General features: G+C 40.0%; 1 protein-coding gene across 1 annotated transcript in view; it reads right to left on the bottom strand.

Annotated features, from left to right (window-relative positions):
- Positions 1 to 21265, bottom strand: part of cacna1ba (calcium channel, voltage-dependent, N type, alpha 1B subunit, a) — a 144133-nt gene extending 122868 nt beyond the window's left edge. The window contains exons 1-3 of the mRNA XM_051075122.1: positions 20058 to 21265; positions 17488 to 17593; positions 16145 to 16284 (exon numbers count right to left, since the gene is read on the bottom strand). Of these exons, the coding sequence (XP_050931079.1) occupies positions 16145 to 16284; positions 17488 to 17593; positions 20058 to 20317 (506 nt within the window). The 5' untranslated portion in view covers positions 20318 to 21265. The remainder of the gene's footprint in view (positions 1 to 16144; positions 16285 to 17487; positions 17594 to 20057) is intronic.
- Positions 21266 to 23399: the final 2134 nt, after the last annotated feature.

The following is a 23399-nucleotide window of genomic DNA, read 5'->3' as shown; positions in this document are numbered from 1 at the left end:
CTCTGAGATGGGCATTAAGTACAAATCAATGCTTAGAGTTTAGTCAGAGCCTGAGGCCAAAGCCAGCATTCATGTAATGGACATCAGCTTAACATAACGACAGACCATGATCAATAAACTACGCTCCTCACTGTCTAGCACCTAGACAAAGATAACATGGCTGAATTGGGCAAAATAACCAATTCTGGTGAGAGCCAATTCAAGACCTGCAAAATTGGTTCATTTGATACTCCTGTATATATATATACACAATTATTCAGGCTTTGTAGCCACAAGCTGATTCTTCCAGCATGCTCTCTGGCTGACTTCCCTTGCAGATGAAAGTGTAAGCAAAGTAGCATGCAGAGATACATGGACTGTAGCTGAGTGGAGACAGCAGTGTCTGGCTGCCTGCGGGGGTCCCAACCCACACTGACAACCAGCTCTCAGATCAATCAGCTCCCTGGAGGAGGTGGCGGTAACTGTGGTGATGGAGCGAGGGGCTTGGGACACCTCCCAGGAAATTGATCGACAGTCTCAGACACATCAGTCTGAAAAAGAAAACACATCAGCGCAGAGATTGTCTGTCTGCCTCTGTCTCCTCCACCTCATCTCTTTCCTGGCAATGGGTGTGACAAGCTGAAACAGGTAGAGGCTGGTTGTGCTGAGTGGCAGCAGTTTCCTCCTTTCCCAGAAACAAGGGAACACAGAAATGATCATATGGCTTCATCATCTCAAAAGATAGAAGACACACAGCTGCTAAACCAGTGACTTGACAGGATTCTTGTCATAAAAGTGCACGTTCCGTCTACTATTTCAGAACACCTTAGCGGTTACCATTATAGTGTCCAGAGGGATGGAGGGAGCTCCAAATACATTATGTGATATAGAAATGGTGTTATATTTCACCTCTGTTTAGAGGACAGATAGTTTGAGAGAGGAGTGAAGGAGGCCATCTATGTGCATCTGGAACGACCATAGTTAAACAGAGGTGGTGGCTTATGACACCAACTATCAGCCACTTATAAAATAGTCCTGGGATCCATACCCAAACAACTTATTCACAACTCAACCCATGTGATCCTAATGACTCTCATTATGACAGGGTGGGTCAGTGACTCCAAGGACCACCTCCAAGGTGACAACCCCACCAAGGGTTAAATACCTGGGCCTTCCCAACCTACTTTTAGAACTGATGAAGCCTTTCAGCTGAGAGTTGAAATGTTTTCAACAAACTAAAAGAAGTCCAGTTGCCTTCAACTCTAGCTCTTAAGACTACCATGATCTGGATGACTGACAACCTACACAGACATCTCTCTAAGACAGCAGTCTAAAATCTTTAGGGTGAACATAATAGTGGCCTGCATGCACTTTAAGGGGGTTGAAGTAAGCCAGCCTTTGTGTCAAGACTGTAGTCCATCGCCTGTTAAAGTTGAGAGCAATCACATATTCAACAATATATGCAATCATCAGTACTATCTCAGTCACTTTTGTCGCACAGAAAACACATAGAAAAAAATGGACTCCTTGTGGTTGTATGCCTCTAATCCAGTGGTTTTACCATCAAAACCACTATTTTCACGCATAGTGGTCACTACAGCGAATAGCTATTAAAAAGCTGTTTTGTTGTATATACATGGGTTTTGATGGTAAAAAAGGTAACATCAAGTAACATCTCAGAAGTAATAGTATTATTAAAATTTCCAAATATTGATTTTATATTAGGAGGAAATTATGATCAATCATCTGGCCACAAGATTGGACATCATGCATCACTGACTATATTTCACCTTCACTTCATACTAGTACTGCGACTTGTTCTTGAAAATACTTTATCTGCAGTATCTGTTTTGGCTGTGAATCAACTGCTTTAAGTTATTGGAATGTAACTTACAGTTTTTGTAACAAAAACAAAATGATATGCAGATTAGTTCCAAAGGACAGTAGAGCAAATACCACCTGAGTCAAATGAGGATGATGCTAATGGAAGTGATGATGAATGGCTGCCAGAACAAGTATTGACAAATACTAGCAGTAATGACAGTGGAGCTGAGGATGCTGAGAATCTAAGGTGTCAGGAGCAAGGTTCAGTGTTTTTACATTGTACTGAATAGTATTAAAATATATGAACACATTAGTTTAGCATTTTTAGAAATTCAAATTATTTCATAATTCTAACATAATATATAATTTTATTGATTGGTTTGTTAAACACATAGCTCCTCAATTGAAAACCCCAATGCATGCAGTCCACCCGAGGGGACATGTGAAAAACAAAAATTGTGTTTTCAGTTCAAATATTTTTTTCATGTTGAAAGAAGAATAAAAACACTATCCTGACTGAAGATTTCATATTTCATGCATTAAAGGGTTAATTTGTGTGTGAATTCTAAAGTTATGGCCAAAAAACATGTTTCATGCAGTCATGCAGTTTGTGAGGTTACAGTGACTGTGAACTCTGACATTTGATCAACAAAATCTGATCAGTTCATCCATCAGTCCAAATAAAGGTTAGTGACAAATTTCAAGGAATTCCATCGTGACATTACAGTGATATTGTGTTCATGAGAATGGGACGGACAACCCAAAAACACCCTATGCGGACACATCACTGTTCAAGTAGAGTAAGTCAACACATCACTGTGTTCAGACACTTGAGTACATACAACAGTAAGTGAATTCAGCACTGACAACATTAGGCCCACTATCAGGGAGGCTTTTAAAGGGTGCAAACCATCTCACATTCTTCCTCTATATCCTGCTGCACTCTGGGAACTACTAATTTTTAGTGTAACCCCATCACATTACCTTCATTTCTTCTACACATATCTTCCCTCTCCCATTCTGCTAGCTGTATCATCTCCCCTGGTCTCCACGGCCTGAGGCCTTCATCGCAGGCTAACACCTAATTCTCCTCTGCCTTTGATGCGTTTTTTTCTACTCACACATCCTGGGAGGGGGGATTCATAGTGAAAAGTCAGAGAAAAACCATCAAGGACAGTAACAGTTACAGCAGTGACCATGCCTGAGTTGTCTGACTGAAAAACCTGAGTGTTACAAGAAATGCTTTTTTTGGCAGGTGAGAATTAATGTTGTTCACTATTCAATACAATCAACACTGGACATTTTACAACACTGCATTTATAGTAGAATGTATAATATACCTCAAGGTAAAGTATACTGTAGAGGTTATCAAAGAGGAAAAATGCACTCTGTAACTGGGCTAATTCATCCACAGTGAAACCTTATCAATTATTAATTTATTTGTTCCAGCCTTTCTCTTAAAAGAGAGGCTGATTATAGAGGAGCTCACTGTACGAATGCCACAGTCTGGCTTCTCCAAGACATTTATGGCAGCTGTGTGCATTAGGCCTGACCACAGACCCATCTCACAATGTCCACAGTCTAGATTCTGATAATCCTCTCTACATCACTGGAGCAGCCCTCTGGAGCCTGAACACCCTACGGACAATACTAGTTAAAAACAGGTTATCTGAAAATACATAGGGTGATGTATATCCAGTAAATACTGTATGATTTTGTTGTCTCATTGGGTCAGCCCAATTGTTGGCCAGTCTATGACATTTGCTGCTGATATAAAACCATGAGGAAGTCGGCCATTTTGATTTTAATACACAAATTTTACTTATTTTTTGCCATTTGGGGATGTTATATTTGATCGAACTTCACCTCGAGTTTTTCAACCTCAAACTCAATCACTTTAATCTGAAGACCTATATGATTCAAAGTTATGAAAAGCTTTACCTGATGTCGATGGGCATGGCCGTGGCAGCATGTCAAATTTTGATGTCTCATCATGAAGCAGGAAGTTGATGCAACTAAAACATACTTTGTCCAATCTGCCCAAGATTTCAGAGGTTTAACAACCGGCCTATCCTGAACACAACTATGAAATGATGTGTTTCATCTACGTGGACCTCAAATGTGGCCAGACAAGTACTAATATCACAAAGGTGCTATATGAAGACTGTGGGTCTTCATGGGACGCCCTTACTGTGGTGCCCTGGTGAGTTTCAATGCTCCGCCATGAAACAGGAAGTTGTTGTAACTCATGGCCTGAACACATCTACATGACAATATTCAGCTGCAGTCATGACGCCCTGTTCTGTGTCCAGCAGTCATGCGGTTGTGAAAGCACGTTGTACGATGTCCCCCAACGGGCGCAGGGTGCGGGGGCAGCTTTAATTAGTCTTATTAGTCTTATTCATTCTTTATCACCATCATTGTCACTATACATCTCTGTGTGGAATTTGCATTTGCAATGTACTCTTTCTATTCTCTCTCTCTTTGCATTATTACTCAGTACTAGGTCAGACAACAGCCATGTTCTATGTATTTGATCGAACTCCTCCTACAGATTTCATTGTATCAACCTCAAACTTGGTCACAACACTCAGTACTGAGTTTGTTATTAAAAGTTATCAAAATATTGTTTTGACCCCCAGAATTTTTCAAAAACCCTTTGCCATTGGGCTTATTTTGTCCTAGGTGGACGAAATTTGGTACACATATGTAACATGCGGAGATGCACAAAAAAGTCACTTGACATCATAGCCTCAAACCTACAGGAAGCTGGCCATTTTAATATGCAAATTTTGCTAATTTTTCAACATGTTGTATTTGAATGAACTCCTCCTTGAGATTTTGTCAAATCCACCTCAAACTTAGCCAGACCTTTGTGATTAAAAGTTATCAGAAGATTGTTTTGACATCATCAGGTGTGGCCGTGGCGGCACCTGAAATTTCGATCACTCGCGAAGAGCCTGTCCTGAACACATCTACATGCCTGTATTCAGGATTTCAGGAATGATTCACCTGAAATATTGTCAGACAAACATTAAGATTGAAGTCACTATGCCTTCGGATATCATGTTGTAAACAAGCATATTCTTCTTGTAGGTTAAAATGGACACCTACTTCACAGAGTGCAAAATGTATAAATGGAGTACTGGAATATAAATTCAAATTAAATATGAATGCATCACATCTAAGGTCTCCTTTCATAAAATACCAGATATCTGAAGTCATTTTGGGATGTTTAATTTTTAGGAAAGGAACAAATATAACAATATTGATTTAAACAATGGAATATATCCCTACTGGTTTACTGTTCTTTCATTAGGATCCAGCTATCCTGTGTTTACTCTGCTGGTTTCCTGCCTCTCACTATATAAAGGGTCTTTAACACTGTGCTGTATCACATACCACTGGCACTGTGAGCCTGTTTGCCAAACACAGAGAGCCAGCAGTCCTTGGTGTTGGTTCAGGGGAAGGTGTGGATGCTACTGGGAGAGAGCCAGGATCCTGTGTTGATCACAAGGCTTTTACACAACAACAGCAAATACACAAACTGTCTCTTCTCATAATCATATCAGTATGCCTGATGCTTAGGTTGTGCCACTCCACAGTACATTTGAGACTACAGTGATCACAGAAAACAGACACCAAACAGCACTTGGAGTATGCCGTAGTGTGCGCAATAAAACACTTGCAAAGGAAGGCCGCCAAGATGCGGCTCTCCTACGGGACTCTGCCGTGATAACGACCCGGGGGAAACTGGGGGAGTTTTTAGAGATTTCGAATATAGAGGTTTTGGAGATAGTGGTGACCATATTTTGAACAGTTTTGTGTCATGGAAGTGCAGTGTGTGCATGATGTAGCTCTCTGCCTTATCCTGGTCAGAAACTATGGTGCAGAATGGCCCAAGTGAAAAAAACGAGTGGACACATAAATATGTCTGGGCTCAGCCTTAGAGATAGGATGAGAAGCCTGGACGTCCGGAGGGTGCTCGGAATAGAGCCCCCACCCCTTCACATCGAAAGGAGCCAGTTGAGGTGGTTCAGGGATCCGGTTAGGATGCCTCCTGGTAGAATCTCTTTGGAGAGATCTCTTTGGAGATCTCCCCAACTGGGAGGAGACCCCGGGGTAGACCCAGGACACACTGGAGAGACTACATATCTCTTCTGGCCTGGAAACGCCTTGGAATCCCCCAGGAAGAGCTGGATAACATTGCTGGGGAGAGGGACGTCTGGAAGGCCCTGCTTAGCCTGTTACCACCACAGCCCGATTCCAGAATAAGTGGGAGGAACTGAACTGAACACATAGATATAAATGCATATATTTCTGCCTGTGTGCACTACAGACGTAATTTTTCTTTTGTTTGCTTTTGTTTGTACATGGATAGACTCCAAACACTGGTACATAGTTTTTCTGTTGAAAAATGAATAAAAGTTAATAATAATAATAATAATAATAATAATTTAGTTTATTTTTTCTTTTGGGTTTATGGTCTTAGAACTAATTATAATGTCATGTGGCATTATAGAGACTGCTGCATAAATGCACAAAATAATCGTTGGAAAATCCAATTTACACTTGTTGAATGGGGCACTACCGTCCAGTTTGGGACGGAAATTGCGGATATTAATGGGAAATGGTAAATGGACTGTACTTATATAGTGCTTTTCTAGTCTTTCCGACCACTCAAAGCGCTTTACACTACAGATCACATTCACCCCATTCACACACATTCATACAGTTGATGAGTTGTTCATGAGTTGTGGCAGCTGCAGATTTGGCTGGAATCCAGGTGGTTGAGGTTGTGGTGGTAACTATGTAAACACAGGATCCAGGTGGATTCTCCTGGAGGCCGTGTCTCTGGTTAACACGGTGATGGATTCTGTCGGTGTCTCAGCAGTTCAGCTTTAGTTGAGCTTACTCACAGACCTTCTGTCTTGGCAAACATAGTTTCTTGCAGGTTTCTTAAAAACACAGGATCATCAAAAATTAGTTCTAAGTATTCAGATACTTTTGTTCCTTTGGCTTAACTTGATGTTGCTTGGCTTAAAGAAATAGAGAAAGTCACTTGCGCGTATAGATAAAAGAAAAGGTTACTTGCGGAGCACGTGGTGGAAAAAGAACAAAGGAACATCGAAAATGCGAGTGGCTGTGTAGTTTGGAGCTGATTTCAACCAAAGGCGTTGTCTTTTGCGAGCCAGAGTTTTTATTCTCTTGAGGATAGTATCAGGTTTACAGGCGGAGTGAGGAGGTCTCAGCCAATCATGGTTCACTGTTCTCGCCTTCTTTGTCTCAGTTAGAATGAAATATGATCTCTTAATAAACTCTACATTATTAATCTGGAATATTTGTGCATATCACATATTCGCCTTCCACCACGATCATTTCAGACATTGTACAAGACGAGATATTACTTGGTGGTGCTAATACTTAAAGAAAGACAATGCATTAATACATACATGAATCAAAACACATTACTTGCAAATCTTAAGACAATTAAGCTGATTAACTGCAAAAGAATAAATTGTGTTCATCATTAGTAATAAATGAGTGGCATGATCTGATTCACCTCAGATGTGGCCAGACAAGCAGTAATGGGACACTCATGCTGTGGTGCTCTGGTGAGTTTCAATGCTTCGCCATGAAACAGGTAGTTGTTGTAACTTTCATATGCACTGTTCAATCTGCCCAAAACTTCACATGCCTGATACAGATCATGGCCTGAACACATCTACATGCCAATATTCAGCTGCAGTCACAATGCCACCTACTGAAAACAGGAAATGACATGTTAAACACTTTAAATTACTGTTTTTAGCAGGTTGACCTAATCGACATCAAAATTGGTCTGAAAAGACTACTGGCATTTTCCAAATTTCGATGTTTCAACATTAACCAGGAACTCAAACATACATTGTTTGATCTGCCCCGCCCCAAATTTCAGAGGTTTGACAACAGGCCTGTCCTGAAATCATACATGCTTGTATTCAGGTATAGTCAAAGCGCCATCTATAGGCAATAGGAAATAATGTGTGGGTTTATCTAATTTGCCTCATTTCTAGTCAGAAAAGCAGTAATGATCGTAATGGTGCTTTATTGTGAAGACTTTGTGGGACGCCCGTGCTGTGGCAAGTTTCGATGCTTCACCATGAAAAAGGAAGTTGTTGTAACTCTCATATGCACTGTGCAATCTGCTCCAAATTTTGCCACTATGCCATTGCCACCTACTGGAAACAGGAAATTACATGTGATATTGATCATTGTTCTCCTTCAAGCCTGAGGGCAAAAGGACAGAGGCTTAAGCCCCTTTTAGGGTCTATCTGTGCAGGTGGTTGCCATTGTCCATGATGGTAATGTGCAATTGATGGGCGCAGTAAGTGACTTTTGACTCACTGGTTGTGTGTTCAGCAGTCATGCAGTTGCGGAAGTGCGTCGTACAACCTGTGGCGACCCCACGGCCGCAGGTCCCCTGATGGGCACGGGCGCATGGGTGCGTTCAACACTTCTTGTAGCTTTAATTCCTCTTGTTATCCTGAGCTGTGTGTGGCAGTGGTGACAGCAGGCTATAATGTAGGAATGAGCCACTGCAGAGATCCAACAGAAGCTGCTTTGATCCAGGCAGCTATAAAGAGGAGTGCTGAAGTGAATCTACTTGCTCTGCATTCAGCTCAATACACTATTGATCTGGGTGAGAGCACAGGGAGGCACATATACACTCTTACTGGCAACTCCCTACATCTTATTGGAACACGGTAGAGGTTGGACCTGGCATACATAACTTTAATCCAGGCTTTACCGTTTCTGCAGCCCACCACATGATCTGATTAGCAGCTAATGAAAGATGGCTCAGGCTATGTCCTGATATATATGTGGATCAGTTGATGCCACATTCAAAATGGTAATGGTGTTAGAATGAGATGGAGATGATCCCTGAAATACCTCTCACATCAGTAATATGGAAGGGAATTTCAAGAAATTTCCTTGGTCAATCATCAGGAAAATTAATGACCAATTACTGATTATTATTATTTTTTATACTGAAAATGCCTGTGGCAGAAAATAGGCTAGTAAAGAGTTTTTATCTCAATTACATCTTTACTCCAAGAAAAAATTATAGTCCAACAACAATCCTCTTTAAAACTGAGCTAACAGGAAGCAAAACAACAAAGATCTGCGGCCTCATAAAGGCAGTGGTGCCCAAGGCTCAGAATCAAATTAGAGACAAATTCACAAACCAAAGCTACAATGCTTGTCAGAAACACAACTGAGAGTCTTTTACACACAAAAAGTTATCACTCCCTTTGCAATGTTTACAGTGAGCTTTGTTATTTCTTAGCCTGAAATGGTCCCACACCACCTTGCTCCCTTCATGTTTACATTTAATTGCGCCTACTGCTGGTTGCTGCCATGAGTGAAAATCATTATATTGCTTCAAGACACACTACACAACCTCGCTGATATTAAATTCCATGTGATTGACACAATTCTTAGCAATCAATAATCGATCACTGATTAATTATGCCCATTCCTAATCAATACTATATATTATTTAGGTTTAGCTGCTTCTGTGTACAAGGGTGTTAACATTAGAATCTTATTTTTTTTTATGGCAGACCTTTAATGGTGCAAATTTGGATCTTGTGTAGACCAAAATAGATAGGTGTTTGCAATGTGAAATTGCAATGTTACAACTTGGGCCTTGTTTTCTTAGTTTCGGTCACCATGCACACTAAGTAACATGCTGAAATTTGAGAACACACTGACAACACAATGCAGCAACAGCACCTTTGTAGTCCTCCTTCTCCTTTTCCTCCTCTTCTTATCATTCTTATTACTATTTTACTATCAAGTTACACCCCACTCTCCTGGTCCCTGACACCAGCAATAGGCCTATTGAGAGCAGTGCAAGTTTTCCAGGTGGTTTCTATATTCTGTACAGCATCCTGTAATAATTAGGTGAAAAACTGGCCAACCCTAAACCACATTTGGTAAAACTAAAATGTGGGTAATAGTCCCTCATTCCACAGTAAGTGCACACAAAATGTAACTCCATTTGTGAACTGTGATGGATGTTTACAGCAGACAGTTTGCGTAGTAATTTTCCCATTCACTTCTCATAATCTCTTCTGGTCTAGCCCTCATGGATCATTATGGACATTTTTGTTCATTTGGGCAAATTTTTCCTCTTATTCTGGCCATCATTTTGGCTTTGAAGTGTATATGGCACAATTTGCTTGTACTAAAGTCTCTCTCTTGACAAATTTTGGAATTCAAATTACCATACTCTTACATCATTAGAGGACAAAAATGTCCAAAAACCGTTATATTACATTACAAAACATTACAGATTAATATATTTTCTGCTTTTTTCCTGCATAAATCTCTTAACAGTTAATCATTTTGAGTATTTTAGCCCTTTAAATGCCAGTTTGATTACTTGATGTAATCTACTGTATGTTGCTTGCATTTTTGGAATATTTTGTTGCTTTTTTCCCCCCTTTGTTGTAATTGGCTTTAGACAAGGTCATGTTGTGTCAGTCTGTTTCTAGCTAAGCTACAATGCATTTTGACAGAAGATCCTATGTAAAACATCCTCAGTAAATGTTGCTCCATAATCATTTAGCCATCAGTTTGCCATCAAGAAGATGGCTGTCTATGCTAGCGCTGTGATGCAACACACTAAAAACTATTTCCACATTTTGGAAAAATGTTTGAGATCAAGGTTATAACAACAGAGCTATTTCAATGATATCTTTGCAAACGTAAAAAGGAAAGGGGAAAAGTAAACATGGTCAGGCCAGAAAGAAAGACAGAAAGAGGCAGAACTCTGAGCACAGAAATAACGAGAGGGTATCAGAGAACTGAAACTAAGAATGGATGAAGCTCAATTAAGAACTGTGAAAAATGAGGACTGTGAATGGCAAAAGTGCTCATCCAAAGTCTGTGCCTACAGAGCAAAATGTGAAGATCCTGCATGCCCTGCCCCAAGAGGGAAATGAATAGCCCCTTCTACAAAGAGATTGCACAAAACCACCCTCAAATATGTTGTTGTTGTTTACAGAACCAAACAAGGCCTAATGCCATCCTGGTGTGTGATTTTATACAGCATGCCAACATCATGGAATCAGATGTGAGACATGTAACACAGCAGCCTCAGCAACAGTCACTGTCTGTTATCATTCACTCAAGAAAAGAAAGTAAATAAGCAGTGTCCAAGATATTGATATATTCCTCTCAGAGGAGTTGCTGTCACACAACTCTGCAGCTCTATGTTGCTTTTCAATCACTGTTAATGTTAGCTCATTGTTTTCTTTAGGGCCTGTAATTTTACAGTTAGGCTGAATCTCCATTTCCAGAAGTAGTTAGCAGCCAAAGCACAAAAAACGCCACTAAACGCTATCTGCAGCATCAAATGGCAGACAGACAGAGACAAGCTGGTGAACAAAGTTAAATATCTGGCCACAAAAGAGTTTTTGTTTTTTAATGTGTCAGTTAGGGCTGGGCGATATGAGAAAAAATCATATCATTATATGATTTTTCATATCGGTTGATATTGATATAAATCTCGATATAAATCAAATTACTACTTCTGAACTTAGTTTCCTTCTTATTCCTGAGTGAGATGTGAAGATAAGGCCAATTTTAGGGTGGCTCCCTAAATGTCGGCCATTTGATGCATCAGTTGGGAAGACTCTGATTCACACAGAGTCAGTGGATGAGTTGTTACACTTTTTTAAAAAAGCTGCCTCACAGTTCATACACTGAGCACTGCAGGAGCAACAGAGCAACAGGCTGTAAACTTTACAACCACATCTTGTCTTAAAATGACCAAACCACAAAGCTAACTATGGAGTTAGATACTTGATGAAAATGGAGGACAGAGTGACAGCGCAACGCAGGCAGTGTGAGTCGCTCTGAATCTCTCTGCTCCGATGTCAAGGTGAGAGCTGTATGCTAGTCACGAGAACAGACACAGCTAAAGTTGAAACTACCAGTGATATGACGAGTTAAAACCAACTGACGGTGTCAGAGAGAGAGAACTGAGCTATGACCAAGACGCCAACTTTATGTCTGCAGTGTCGCCGCTATATACGTTTTATAGTGATGGGCCAAAATGGGAAAATTATTTGTGCTGCTGCAATAGCCTGTTTTAAATTTGCAAAATACCCAGTTGAGGCATCATCCTCAGTAACGCTGTCGTATTACAACAGGTTGCTGAGCTGACAAATATTTTGAAGTCCTGTCCAATTGAGTCACTGCTAATGACTAATTGTAATGGGTTTCTACAGAGAACATCCTGCAGGAAATGAACATCATCATGGAGAAGTGATTTTCTGGCATGTGTGTGCATGTGTTCATGCATGTTTAAGGGGGCCTGACTTCATGTGTATCTCAGCTGCATGCGCTCTATGAGTGACAGAGTATCTACCTTGATGACATGGCTCAACCTGTCAGACCACTGTTGTAATGCTTGCTTACCACCATCCGGCCCTTCAATTATGGTTATCATGTCAGCCTACTCAGCTCCAATTCAATCATGCCTGCTTAGGCCATTCCAATCCACACAGAATGATGGAAGATTCTCTTACTTCGCTGCACACAGGCCCTGACAACCTGTGAATAATCCTCACCTATATACTCAGCAGCAACTCAAACATAGATATATGCATGACACACACAAACACGTACATCCACACACATGCACTAGCACAGCTCAAACATACTTACACATTTGTTTACTGTGTCATGTACATACTAGATACACAAGAGGGGAAAACTGAGAAAGGCTCAACATTGTGCAAATATCCTCTGACGCATTGTGAGTGACAGTCAGGCAAGAGCCAATCAGGATCAACTTGATTCCGGCAGAAACGTTTTCTACTGTGCAGAGAAGTTTTAACAAAATGGAGGCAAGACTGATTCCAGGACTCAATAAAATTATTAATAAAAGAACAATTTATGGAATCAAATCGCAGACAGTACTGGTGTGTCTGGCTGAATACAGTAGGAAACAACTGTCCAGTTGGAGCAGAGAATGTAAATTGCAAAATTGCATGCTCAAAAAAAAAAAAAAAAAAAACACCACCAGACTACAGATTCCTAAGAAGCAATATACTGCCAACTACTTTGTATCTATGTGTGAGAATACATCATTAATCTATAAGCAGAACAAATCTGAGGACTCACTTCTTACTGCAACTAAACAACATCAGCAACATCAGCTGTACAAGCTCATCTGAGTGCCTACCTTTAACACACTCCACACTTGCACCAGAATCGCAGCTGAGACCACTTGGGAAATTTTTGTGAAGGGTAAGACTGTCCCTGACTGACAACAGAGGGACATTGCCAGGAGTGGAGGGGGGAAAAGAACAAATCTCATTACAGATAATAATACACTGCAAATAAAGAACTTTGGCACTACTAATGAAATATGCCACAGAGATTTTGCCTAAAACACAACTCAGGTCTTTAGGTCAACCAAATGTCATTAGAGATGAACACATTACAAAAAACAGTATATCAGGATAAAAAGGCAACAAAAAATAAAGAGGATGTTTTCGGCCTCACCTAAATCCCTTAACAAAGTTTCTTCTCTTCAAGGAGACTATTAAACCTGTCCACTTCTATAACTAATGGTAATGCACCCAATCCTAATGCACACAGATTTTGTTCTGTTTAGTTCTTATTCTTTAAACAAAGGGATATTCATGCAAAATGTTAAAAATCTTTCTAGTGAGATGTTATCTAGCCAAGTCTCTTCAAATAATTATCCTATCTCATCACTGACAGTTTGAACAAATGTTCAAACAGGAGGAAATAGTACAATTTCAGGGGAAAAGTTTCAGCAGTGGATTAATCCACATTTGGTGCTCTAGTGAGTATTTTGGGCATCAGGACAATGTGCATGGAAGCAAGACAAAATAAATGACATGGTGATGAAGGAGCATGTGTTACAAACACTGATGTGTTTTTTTTAACAGTTTTTGGACAGAAACTGGGCTCTGTGGCACAGAGAAATGGGTGAGAATGAGAGATGGATCAGGATACACACACAGTATTTTTAGTTGATTATACTGTATTTATTGTTAATTTGGTCTTTGGTGGGATTTGTTGGCAGTAAGAAAAATATGGAATAGTACCAGTCTTACGCTTTAAGGTGGGTAATCCATCACATTGTTTTTCATGTTGTCAAGTGTATAAAAGTGTAGTGCACTTTGAAAAATCTGCATTCAAAAATAACCTCAAACAAGTTTCCCATTTTGATTGAGATAATTTCATTTTTTTAATGCAGATTTTCACACGAATGAAATGAATGGACAAAACATCTAAAGTACTATTGTTTGCTTTGAAATGTATATGGCACTAATACTTTCTAGTAAAGAGGATAGTACAAAAAGCACTTGTATGGTACTGGGATAAACACCTATGAATGCATATGCAGGCACAGACATACTCAAACAGATCTCTGCAGGAAAACCAGACTCATTCCGGTGGATGACATTTATTTTCATTTCCACCAACTGCTTCCCCTTCATTTCAGCCAGTGAGAACAAAGGCTCAGTGACTCTCAGTGACTTCCAGTGGGAGGGGCCGGGTCGTTGATGAGGGTTTTGGGAATTGGCAGAGGCTCTGTTTATTGCAGTGAGGTTCCTGACATAAACCCCAATAGATGGGCCAAATAAATCTCTGTGTCATTATGTAAGAGAGGCCAGGCCATCCCCTGGTGGAACCAGTAAGCACCCAGGGACTTTCTGCTGCGTAACAGCACTACCCCCACCCTGCCCCTCCCCACCAACCCCCAACACTCCATCCCCCCACACCAACAGCATTATTCTCGTACTAGCTCTCTCATCCAATACCATGGGATCCTCCCTGTTTACTCTGCAGACAATCAGGGCTGACATAATGAAAAAAGAGATTATAACTGGTCTAGCAGCATTCTTTTAAGCTTACCAAGCATTTCTAAAGCATAAACCAAAAACTAAATGGCAATATTGTGTAGGACATGCACAATATAAACAGTACAATAAACTGCAGAGAGGATCAGAGTCAGCGTTACACCAGTTCTATTAGTCCACACCCATCATAAATAAACACTTTAGAGCCATGTCAATTTAACACCTTGCTGAAACTATGATTGATCAAAAATGTCAAAAATTAATTTGTTGGTTATAATTATTTTAAAATGAGGATTTGTTTATCTTTTTGGATGTTAGTTTGACTAAATAAGCAATTTATCTACAGTAAAGTAAAAAGTGATGATGAGAACAGTTCTTAGTTGCATCCCCAGCTTCAGGGTAGACAACAGCTCTGAAGCTCTGGGGCTTCAAGCATTGGGACACTGAAGTCAGCAGAAATGGCTGATGTTAGACTGGGGCCAAAATGTGGGCACAACACATTGCTAATTTCATAATGTAGTTTCAATCCCATGAATGTGCAGTAAAACTTTAAGAAAACTAAACAGTTGTATGCAAATACAATTACAGTTTTTTTGTCCCATTTTCTAAGTTTATGAAATAAAAGTAACAGGCTCATTTCTAATGTCTGTTTGCTGCAGGGTTTGGATTTACTGTCTCAGGTAAAAAAAAAATCAACATATGTCATTTGTATATGGTTGAGTGTGTTGTTTATTTATAATATTTTTGTTAGGAATAATGTAGTAAATTCACATATTATTATTGAAATACTATAATAAAATAATTCTGAAATGTGCTGTCTAAAATGTTTACATATCAAATATTTTGTTGGCATTAAATATTAATATGCTTCATTGTGTAATATGGATTATGGGCCTTATTCTCCTCTATTTTAATCTCCCTTTGTCTTACATTATGTATCAGATGAGAATATAGTTTATCTGAAAACTATGTGAAACTAATAAAGCAATTTCAGAAGCACTGGTCATTAATCATGTCATGCTCATTCTTTAAAACAAAAAACCAGTCCATTTCACAACGGTAAAACAAGACTCAATGCCTCTGTTCACTGCTACTGAAAACTCTAAATAATTGTAACTGAAAAGGTAAAACTTGGACCTGAGGGACAAACTGTATGGTTTCCATCATTTCTAACTGGGTAATGGTGCATCACAAAAATATTTTGCCTGTTTCTGCACTGTGTATATGACTGAGGTAGACAATACCACCTTAAGACTGCTTATTGAGGCATGAAGAAAACAGTGAAAACAGCAAACACCCTGCCATCTAGAATGGCTCAGCTCTACCGACAATAAGAAATGTAACACACACCCATACAGGAGGGGGGCGGGGGGCTCATTAATCATTGCTGCCCATCAGCTCTGTCACTTAGGAGCTGTATAAGCCATTAGGCCAGTGCTACTCACCCTGTTAAGACCACCACAAAGTCCATTACATTCCAGCCATTACGTAGGTAAGAGCCTTTGTGAAAGGCAAAGCCCAGGGCGATGATCTTGATGCCAGCCTCAAAACAAAATATTCCAATAAAGTAGGGCTCTGTGTCATCCTGTTAGAAAAAAGAAGAATATGGTGAGAAGAGTTTATAAAATTCATCTGGCAGTGTCAATAAAGTCTGATGTTAGCCAGTTAATGTCATCAACCTGATAAATTTCCTTCACAGCTTCAGTGTAACGGTGGATAGTTCTGTAAAACCTAAGTGTCCCATGTTTATCTCCAGTGCTGTCTCACATTATTTAACACCCTAAGGAACTCTTAGGGACCACTACCATAGAGGATACTGAAGTTATGTCCTTTTGATTTTTTTCTGGGAATTTAGGGGTGTTTAAGTTTTTTTCACCTTCAGGCCCTAAGGTGGAAAAAAATCTAATTTCTATTGTCTTTGGTAATTAGGTGTTACACATGGGGCTGGGTATTGAACCTTGATCCTATTTAGTACTGAGTGAGATGTGATTGTATTGAAGTACTGAAAACTGTTGAGTTCTGAAATCTGACTCTGACTGCATGAAAAAATGCATGTCAGTGTTTCCTCACTGATTTTGCTGCATTAGTACAGTGGGTATGTTAGGATTTGTATCTTAAATGACTTATTGCCTGTCTTTTTCATCTATAAAACAACTAATCTGAACAATTGTCTTGTATTCTGAGAAATTGCAATGGGCTTTTTTTTCCAAATTTTTGAATTTTCACATTGATTTATAGTAAAAATAATTGGCAGATTAATCTATGATAAAAAATTAGTGTTACTTGTAGGACTGGCACACACAGAGCCACAGCTCTCTGAAATGTGTACTGGGGCTAGATAATAGCTAGAGAGAATAGCAAGGTACGATGGAAAGGCTGTATAGAAGATTTTATAAGGAAGTGACACAGTCCTGTAACTTCATATCATCATGAGCTCTGTAGTATATTCATCAGACAGGGTTTGAGCCCATCTCAGAGGGTGGATCAATGAAAGCAGGCAGCTAGGGGCCTCAGGAGTGACATTTCATTCTTAAAACAATCCTGTCCCTGCCACCACCAGCTCTGAAACAGCTGAAAACAATCAGACCACCATGAGCTGTTTTGCAAACTGGAGCCAATTCTCAAATTATTTCACGTACAGAGAGACATGTAAGATGCTCAGTAACATATCAAACTGTCTCAAAACAAAAATAACAGAACAAACTATCACCGTGCATTTTACTGTCTCTTCTACTGTATGAGACATGAAGAACTGTGCAGTAAGAATAAAAAGCATGTGGCTACTCACCAAACGCTCTGACATCGGTGTTTTGTCTAAGGCTGGTAGGTGTTGCTCCAAAGCCAGCACAATGCAGTTTGCTATAATGGTGGCCAGGATCATGTACTCAAATGGAGTAAGAGCATTAAGGAACTTTTGTGGAAAGGAAATTCACAGTTTGCTACATATGCAAACACAAACCACACCATAAAAGCAATACATAAAATATAGGAAGATGAAAACAAAAATTGATCTTAAACTCTTCAAAACCACAACTGGGAACAAACCATCTGCACCTGATTTGTTGCTTGGTTCTTGTTGGTTTATCTTTCTTACAAAAGTATCATGTATAACATCCATAAATGTTTGAAGCAGCTACAATTCTATTTTACGTGGGTACTTGTTCATGCATCAATGGTAAATGTCAACTTTTAAAGTCAGTTTCTCATAATTTAAAGACAAGAGTTTGTTTCTTGTTTCTAGTCTGTAACGTGGCTGTAGCATTCAAGTCACAGTCTGATTGGCAACCAGTGACACACACATACATAGTAAAATGTCCTGTTATCGTATGCTGATTTCTTGTACTACTACAACTACAGTACTACTAACTGCTACAGTACACAATAAGGATTATTATACTGTATAGTGATTTCCGTATACAGTTTAAATGTAGAATGAATTTGGGACACACCAATACTTAAAGAGGATATAAGGAAAACCAGTTTCTGGTTACATTTTAAAGCCACAAGCCCAGACTGAGATAACCCTGATGACATCACCAGAGTTATTTTTTCAGACTTTGGAGAGCCACCCCCCACCCCACCCCACAGCCATAGACAACATTATAGGTTGAGAAATAATTCTCATGACAAGTAATTGATGCATAAGTTTGTTGCAGTGCCCCTTTAACCCCAGTGCTAACAAACTAGTTACTTGTATACTTGTACTTGTATTTATATTACCATGCAGTCCTTAATGATCCGTATAGACAAGCTCACATACCCTCAGTAAAAGTACAATAATCACCTAATCATGGTCACAGATAAGCCTGTTGGGATCCTCATCAATATGCAGTGCATTTGCAGTACTGAGTAAGAGTAGAGTTTCTGGTTACTTTGAAAAATCATACATATATTTGTACAGTTTATTAGATATCTCCAATATGCTCCTGTTGTGTTAGTAGCACTACCACTCCAACATACCCTCAGGACCGTTCCAGCTGTGGGAGGACAGCATCCTCAGGACAGGGAGCTGGCCCATGGACTCAGCTGCTTAGGGCCACAATAGATCATCTTGTAGTGTTGCTACAATTGCTCTACATCAGGATAAAGGGCTCAGTAATACAATGCGGCACCAAAGCATGATTAATGTTTGTTCAGCACCAGGGGTAACCAACCAGTGACTTAAGTAATGGAGGCTATCACACAACTTAATGTGAATTAATTGCACCACCCATAACACTCATTGACATATGAGGTGTTTACCACTGACTTTTCCTTAAATAGTATCTGAATCTTCAGCAGTGAGAAGTTATTTTGTTGGTAACTCAAAACACAAAACTCAACAGGTGGCATCTACACTTCCTTTATTATTTACTGCAAGCTAAATCAGTTATATATTAACCAGCAGCTGATTTGAAATGCTGCATTTTATTGCTATGGCTTGTTTTTTTGGTGTCACACCCATGCAGATTGCCACCGCCTTGATGCTGAGGCCAGCCTGTTATTTGCTTGGAGTTCAGCACTCTGGACAGCACCACCTGCAGTCTTACAGCCCTCACAACCAAATGTCAGCAAGACAATGGTGTTATAACGTCTATAAATCCACTTTAAACCTAGCCTTAATGTGCTCTATAACCACACTCAGTTCAGGAATTCAACACTGAGACAGAATGCACATGTCTGATCTGACCAAGCTCCATCTGCCCATAAGAGACAAACTACAGAAATCATCCTGGATTAAAATCTCAAAGACAAATTCTTTATCAAGTGAGAGTCTACATTACTGAGATACCCTGTGCCCCTGTTGTAGCCTAGAAGACTTGGCATAAAGCAAATTTAGGAACTTAAGTGGAACACTGTGTCAAAACACCAAGCAACATATTATGTCCAGCCTTATTACATTTTGGTAATTACTAATCAATTAAAGTTCTGTTTTATCTGAAGCAAAATATAAAAAAACGGCGCCAAACTCCATTTGAAATGTGCCTATTTAAGGTTCCCTGCTTGTCAACAATCTTAGCTGACATACATCAAGGAAAATGATTTCATACCTTTTTTGAAATAAGATCTGGCAGGACATTTATTTTACATAAAATCGACTGAGGAGCACCCAATCATGGCACAGGCTTCAGCCTCGTGGCCTGTGGAAACAGCAGAAAAACCAACTGTGGAAGTGTTAAATTTCAGCAATAAATGGCTCTCTGCGTGTTGTCTATAAGCAGAATTAAAGGGTATATCCTTTCGTTTCGTTTAGGCACTGTATCATATTTCCTAGATACATGTATCTTCTGCCAAAAAACACGGAACCATAAATGGACATATTTTCTGGCAGAGTTCGGCGCGGTGAGGTATGAGATAAAGACTGGACTGTAAGGATATGGCCATTCGGTGATCTTTTTGGCATATTTCCGTATGATGTTATCCTCACTGAATATGAACAGAGAGCGGTTAACGGTGAGGCAGTTCTGTTTGACTGGAATGGGGTTGTAAATAGCCATGGTCCTGGCTCTCTGGGCCATCGTCTGCTTGTACATCCTCTGGCCCCCCGGAGGCCCTGGCTGCCGACTGGCCCCTCTGACCGGGCCCGTGGGACAGCTGCCTCCATAGCGGCTGGACAGTTCGTCTTCAAAGCGAGCCATTCTGGGATAGCACGGATCTTGCAGGATAAACCAAAACTGACGCCAGAAAAGAAATGGAAAAGAAGCATCACAACATACACTATCGTTCCGTCCTCCAGATCTTTTGGGTGCGTGTATCGTCCACGAACAGAGGAGTCAAACATTCACAACAAAACACGGAGAGGGATGCTCTTTTTCATCAACGTCAGTCTGTTATCTCCTCGGCTCTGCTGCCTCCCATGCTGTCACTCTCCCCGACATGAAATTGTTGCTCAAAGTTTAGATGATCAGATTCCATGATGCATCATTTTTCATGGCTGGCTGCCCCGGTCCTCAGGGAGAGCAATTTATACTGGCGTCAAAGCTACAAGTCCATGCTACAGGATGCGCCTTCTGCCAAAAGCCGAAGTCAGTTTAACACAAAAGACTACGACACTGAAAATACTGAGAACCGTCACCGTGAAGAGTCGAGATAGATTTTCCCCCAGAGAACGTCCACAAACTACATCGTCTCCTAAAGAGTCGTTTCCATTGCGAGTTCAACTGCGTTGAATGTCGTTGAAAGGTCCTTTGAACCGCCTCGGCCCCGTGGTCCAGGTGAGAAAAACACGCCGCCGTCAGTTTCCTTAAATCGCTGATCGAAAAGAAATCACAACAGGGTGGGCTGTTTTCATCAAGTCGCCGTTAATGTGCGTGTAAAGTCACCACTTTCTCCTCTGCTCCCCATCTACAGACCCCCACGTGATCGAGAAGACGCCAGCCAGTGGCTCCACCTGGACCGGCCCTGTTTCCATAGCAACAGGGAGGAGAGCGAGAGCGACAAAGAGAGACCAGGGTCAAGTTACACGAAATACATAAAGAAACCTGCGTAGGTACTTTCAAAATAAGAACACACTATATATTTTTACTGACTGAATCAAATTGCGCTGAAATATTGGTAAAACATACACAGAATTGAAAGTGAAATATAAGCTGGTGTACAGGGTTAAACTTAACCATTTCCTTCAGTATCACAGCGTTGTCAGCTCTCACACTGCAGGTTTAGAACATCCGGTTTCAGACGCTGTCCTGTTCTTCGACGATGTTAAATCAGTGCCTCTCCTCAGCAGCAGGATCCATGTGTGTGTCTCCAAACTGGGAGAGGAGCTTTGCGCTATTCACGCATGTGGCAGCAGGGGAAACATCATTAATTATTAAATTTTATGCGATGTTGTGATTTCACTGAATTCTTATTAACCTAAATGCCGGTGTGCACAGCAGACAGGTGAGCTGTTGCACACAGATTCAGTTATGATTAATTTTTTTTATAATACGCAACTTATTGATATTTCACATATTATGTGGTTCTGTCAGTATCACCCAGACCTACATGTATCTACCTGACACTAAAACTAAAGCACTAAAAAACAGTTGATTCAATGATACTATGTCATTCTATTCTAATTAGTGTTTTGTTAAGTTGGCCCATAAAAAATGAGCTGGGGCTGCAAAATGTGTAAATCTGAAACCTTTACAACGTTGCTAAAACATTACATAGGTTAGCAACCTCTGTCATGTCTTTACCAAGACTGTTTTTGTCCTTCAATACATAAGGGTATCCTCAGATCACAATTATCAACAAATGTGCAGAAAGTCTTTATGATACCCACCCCTTGACATCAGAGAAGTGGTGGTCCAATTTCTTCTGCCTACAAGAGGTGGACTCACTTTACAGAGAAGTTTGCTATGGTGGAACCGGTGGAGTATGTACTCAGTAGATAGAAGCTTCCAGTATATCCCTGTTCTGTAGTCATTACTTCAGGTTTTGAGCCAGAGAATAGATCCAGGATTTGTGCTTGTGTGACAGAGGAGCTCAAATAAAATGAGTTGTTTTCTGGAGTAGATGTATATTACTATCATTCTCTAGGTTGATGACTTTAAGATATACAATAATTGAAGCAACTTAAACTTAAAAACGTGTATTCATAATTACTATAACTGAGTACATGCCACAAAAAAATTCCTTTTCATTCAGGCGGAAAAAGTAGTTGGAACAACTTAATTTTAATGAGTGATCAACTTAAAAACTTAAATTCTTAAATGAGTTGTAATTAAAAATACCTTTAATTGTAGAGGAAAGGGGGGGTCTGGAGCCTCTCTCAGCTGCCAGTGGGTGAGAGGCGGGGTACACCATGGACAGATCACTAGTCTATCGCAGGGCGACACTCACACCTACAGGCAATTTAGAGTCACCAGTTAACCTAACCTGCATGTCTTTGGACTGAATGTAGATAGTTAGATTCAGTTTGAGAGACTAAAGTTATGATATGTAATGGAGGTGAATGGAATTTAGTTTGTGGTACAGCATTTTAAAACATTCCCATTAAAACAAATGTTTCTATTACCTACATTTCATGAATCAATGGCTGATTGATTCAACTAAAAATATGAAGAAATTAGCTATAATAAAATTATGCAATTATGCAGGATGTGCATTTATATATTGCCAACCTAACATTTTAGCAGCAACCTTTCCCAGCAGACTGCTGTTTGGTGTAGGATTCTTCAGGTGATTCCAGTAGTTCTCAGTAAAATTAAGAATTGTTAAATGTTGAAAGTATAAGAATGACTGTAATTTCACATCTGGCTTTCACCTCTGCTATCTTACCAGTTTCAGTGGAGACCATTCCATAGTTTAGTCCTGTGTCAGTGATTACAAACAAATTCTGATGTTTATAAATCCCAGTATGTCATTTGCACAATTTTCTGACATATTCTTTTAAATACACAAACCACACAAAATATATGGACAGCCTGTCATTGTACTTGTTGTGTACTCATGTGTGTACTTTTGGCCTGGGTCAGTGTTAGGGATCAAGCAGCCAAAGGACAAGCAGACACAGGTTTCCTTCTCAAAAAAAATGGGTTTGTGAGGTAGACATATAGTGGCTGATCAGTCCACTTGAAACAAAAAAGGGGAGACATGACATAAACAACTAAAATCTAATACGAAGAAACTAAATTTCCCCCCATGCTGCTGCAGCTGATGGTGTGGTCCACTTATGAAGCCTTCATATTTAAGTGAGCTCCATCGTCATTTGCCTCCTTAATTTATTGAATTAAA

The sequence above is a fragment of the Lates calcarifer genome, linkage group LG13 (assembly GCF_001640805.2).
Source record: "Lates calcarifer isolate ASB-BC8 linkage group LG13, TLL_Latcal_v3, whole genome shotgun sequence".
Classification (NCBI taxonomy): Eukaryota; Metazoa; Chordata; class Actinopteri; family Centropomidae; genus Lates; species Lates calcarifer.
This window is presented reverse-complemented; position numbering and strand designations above follow the sequence as displayed.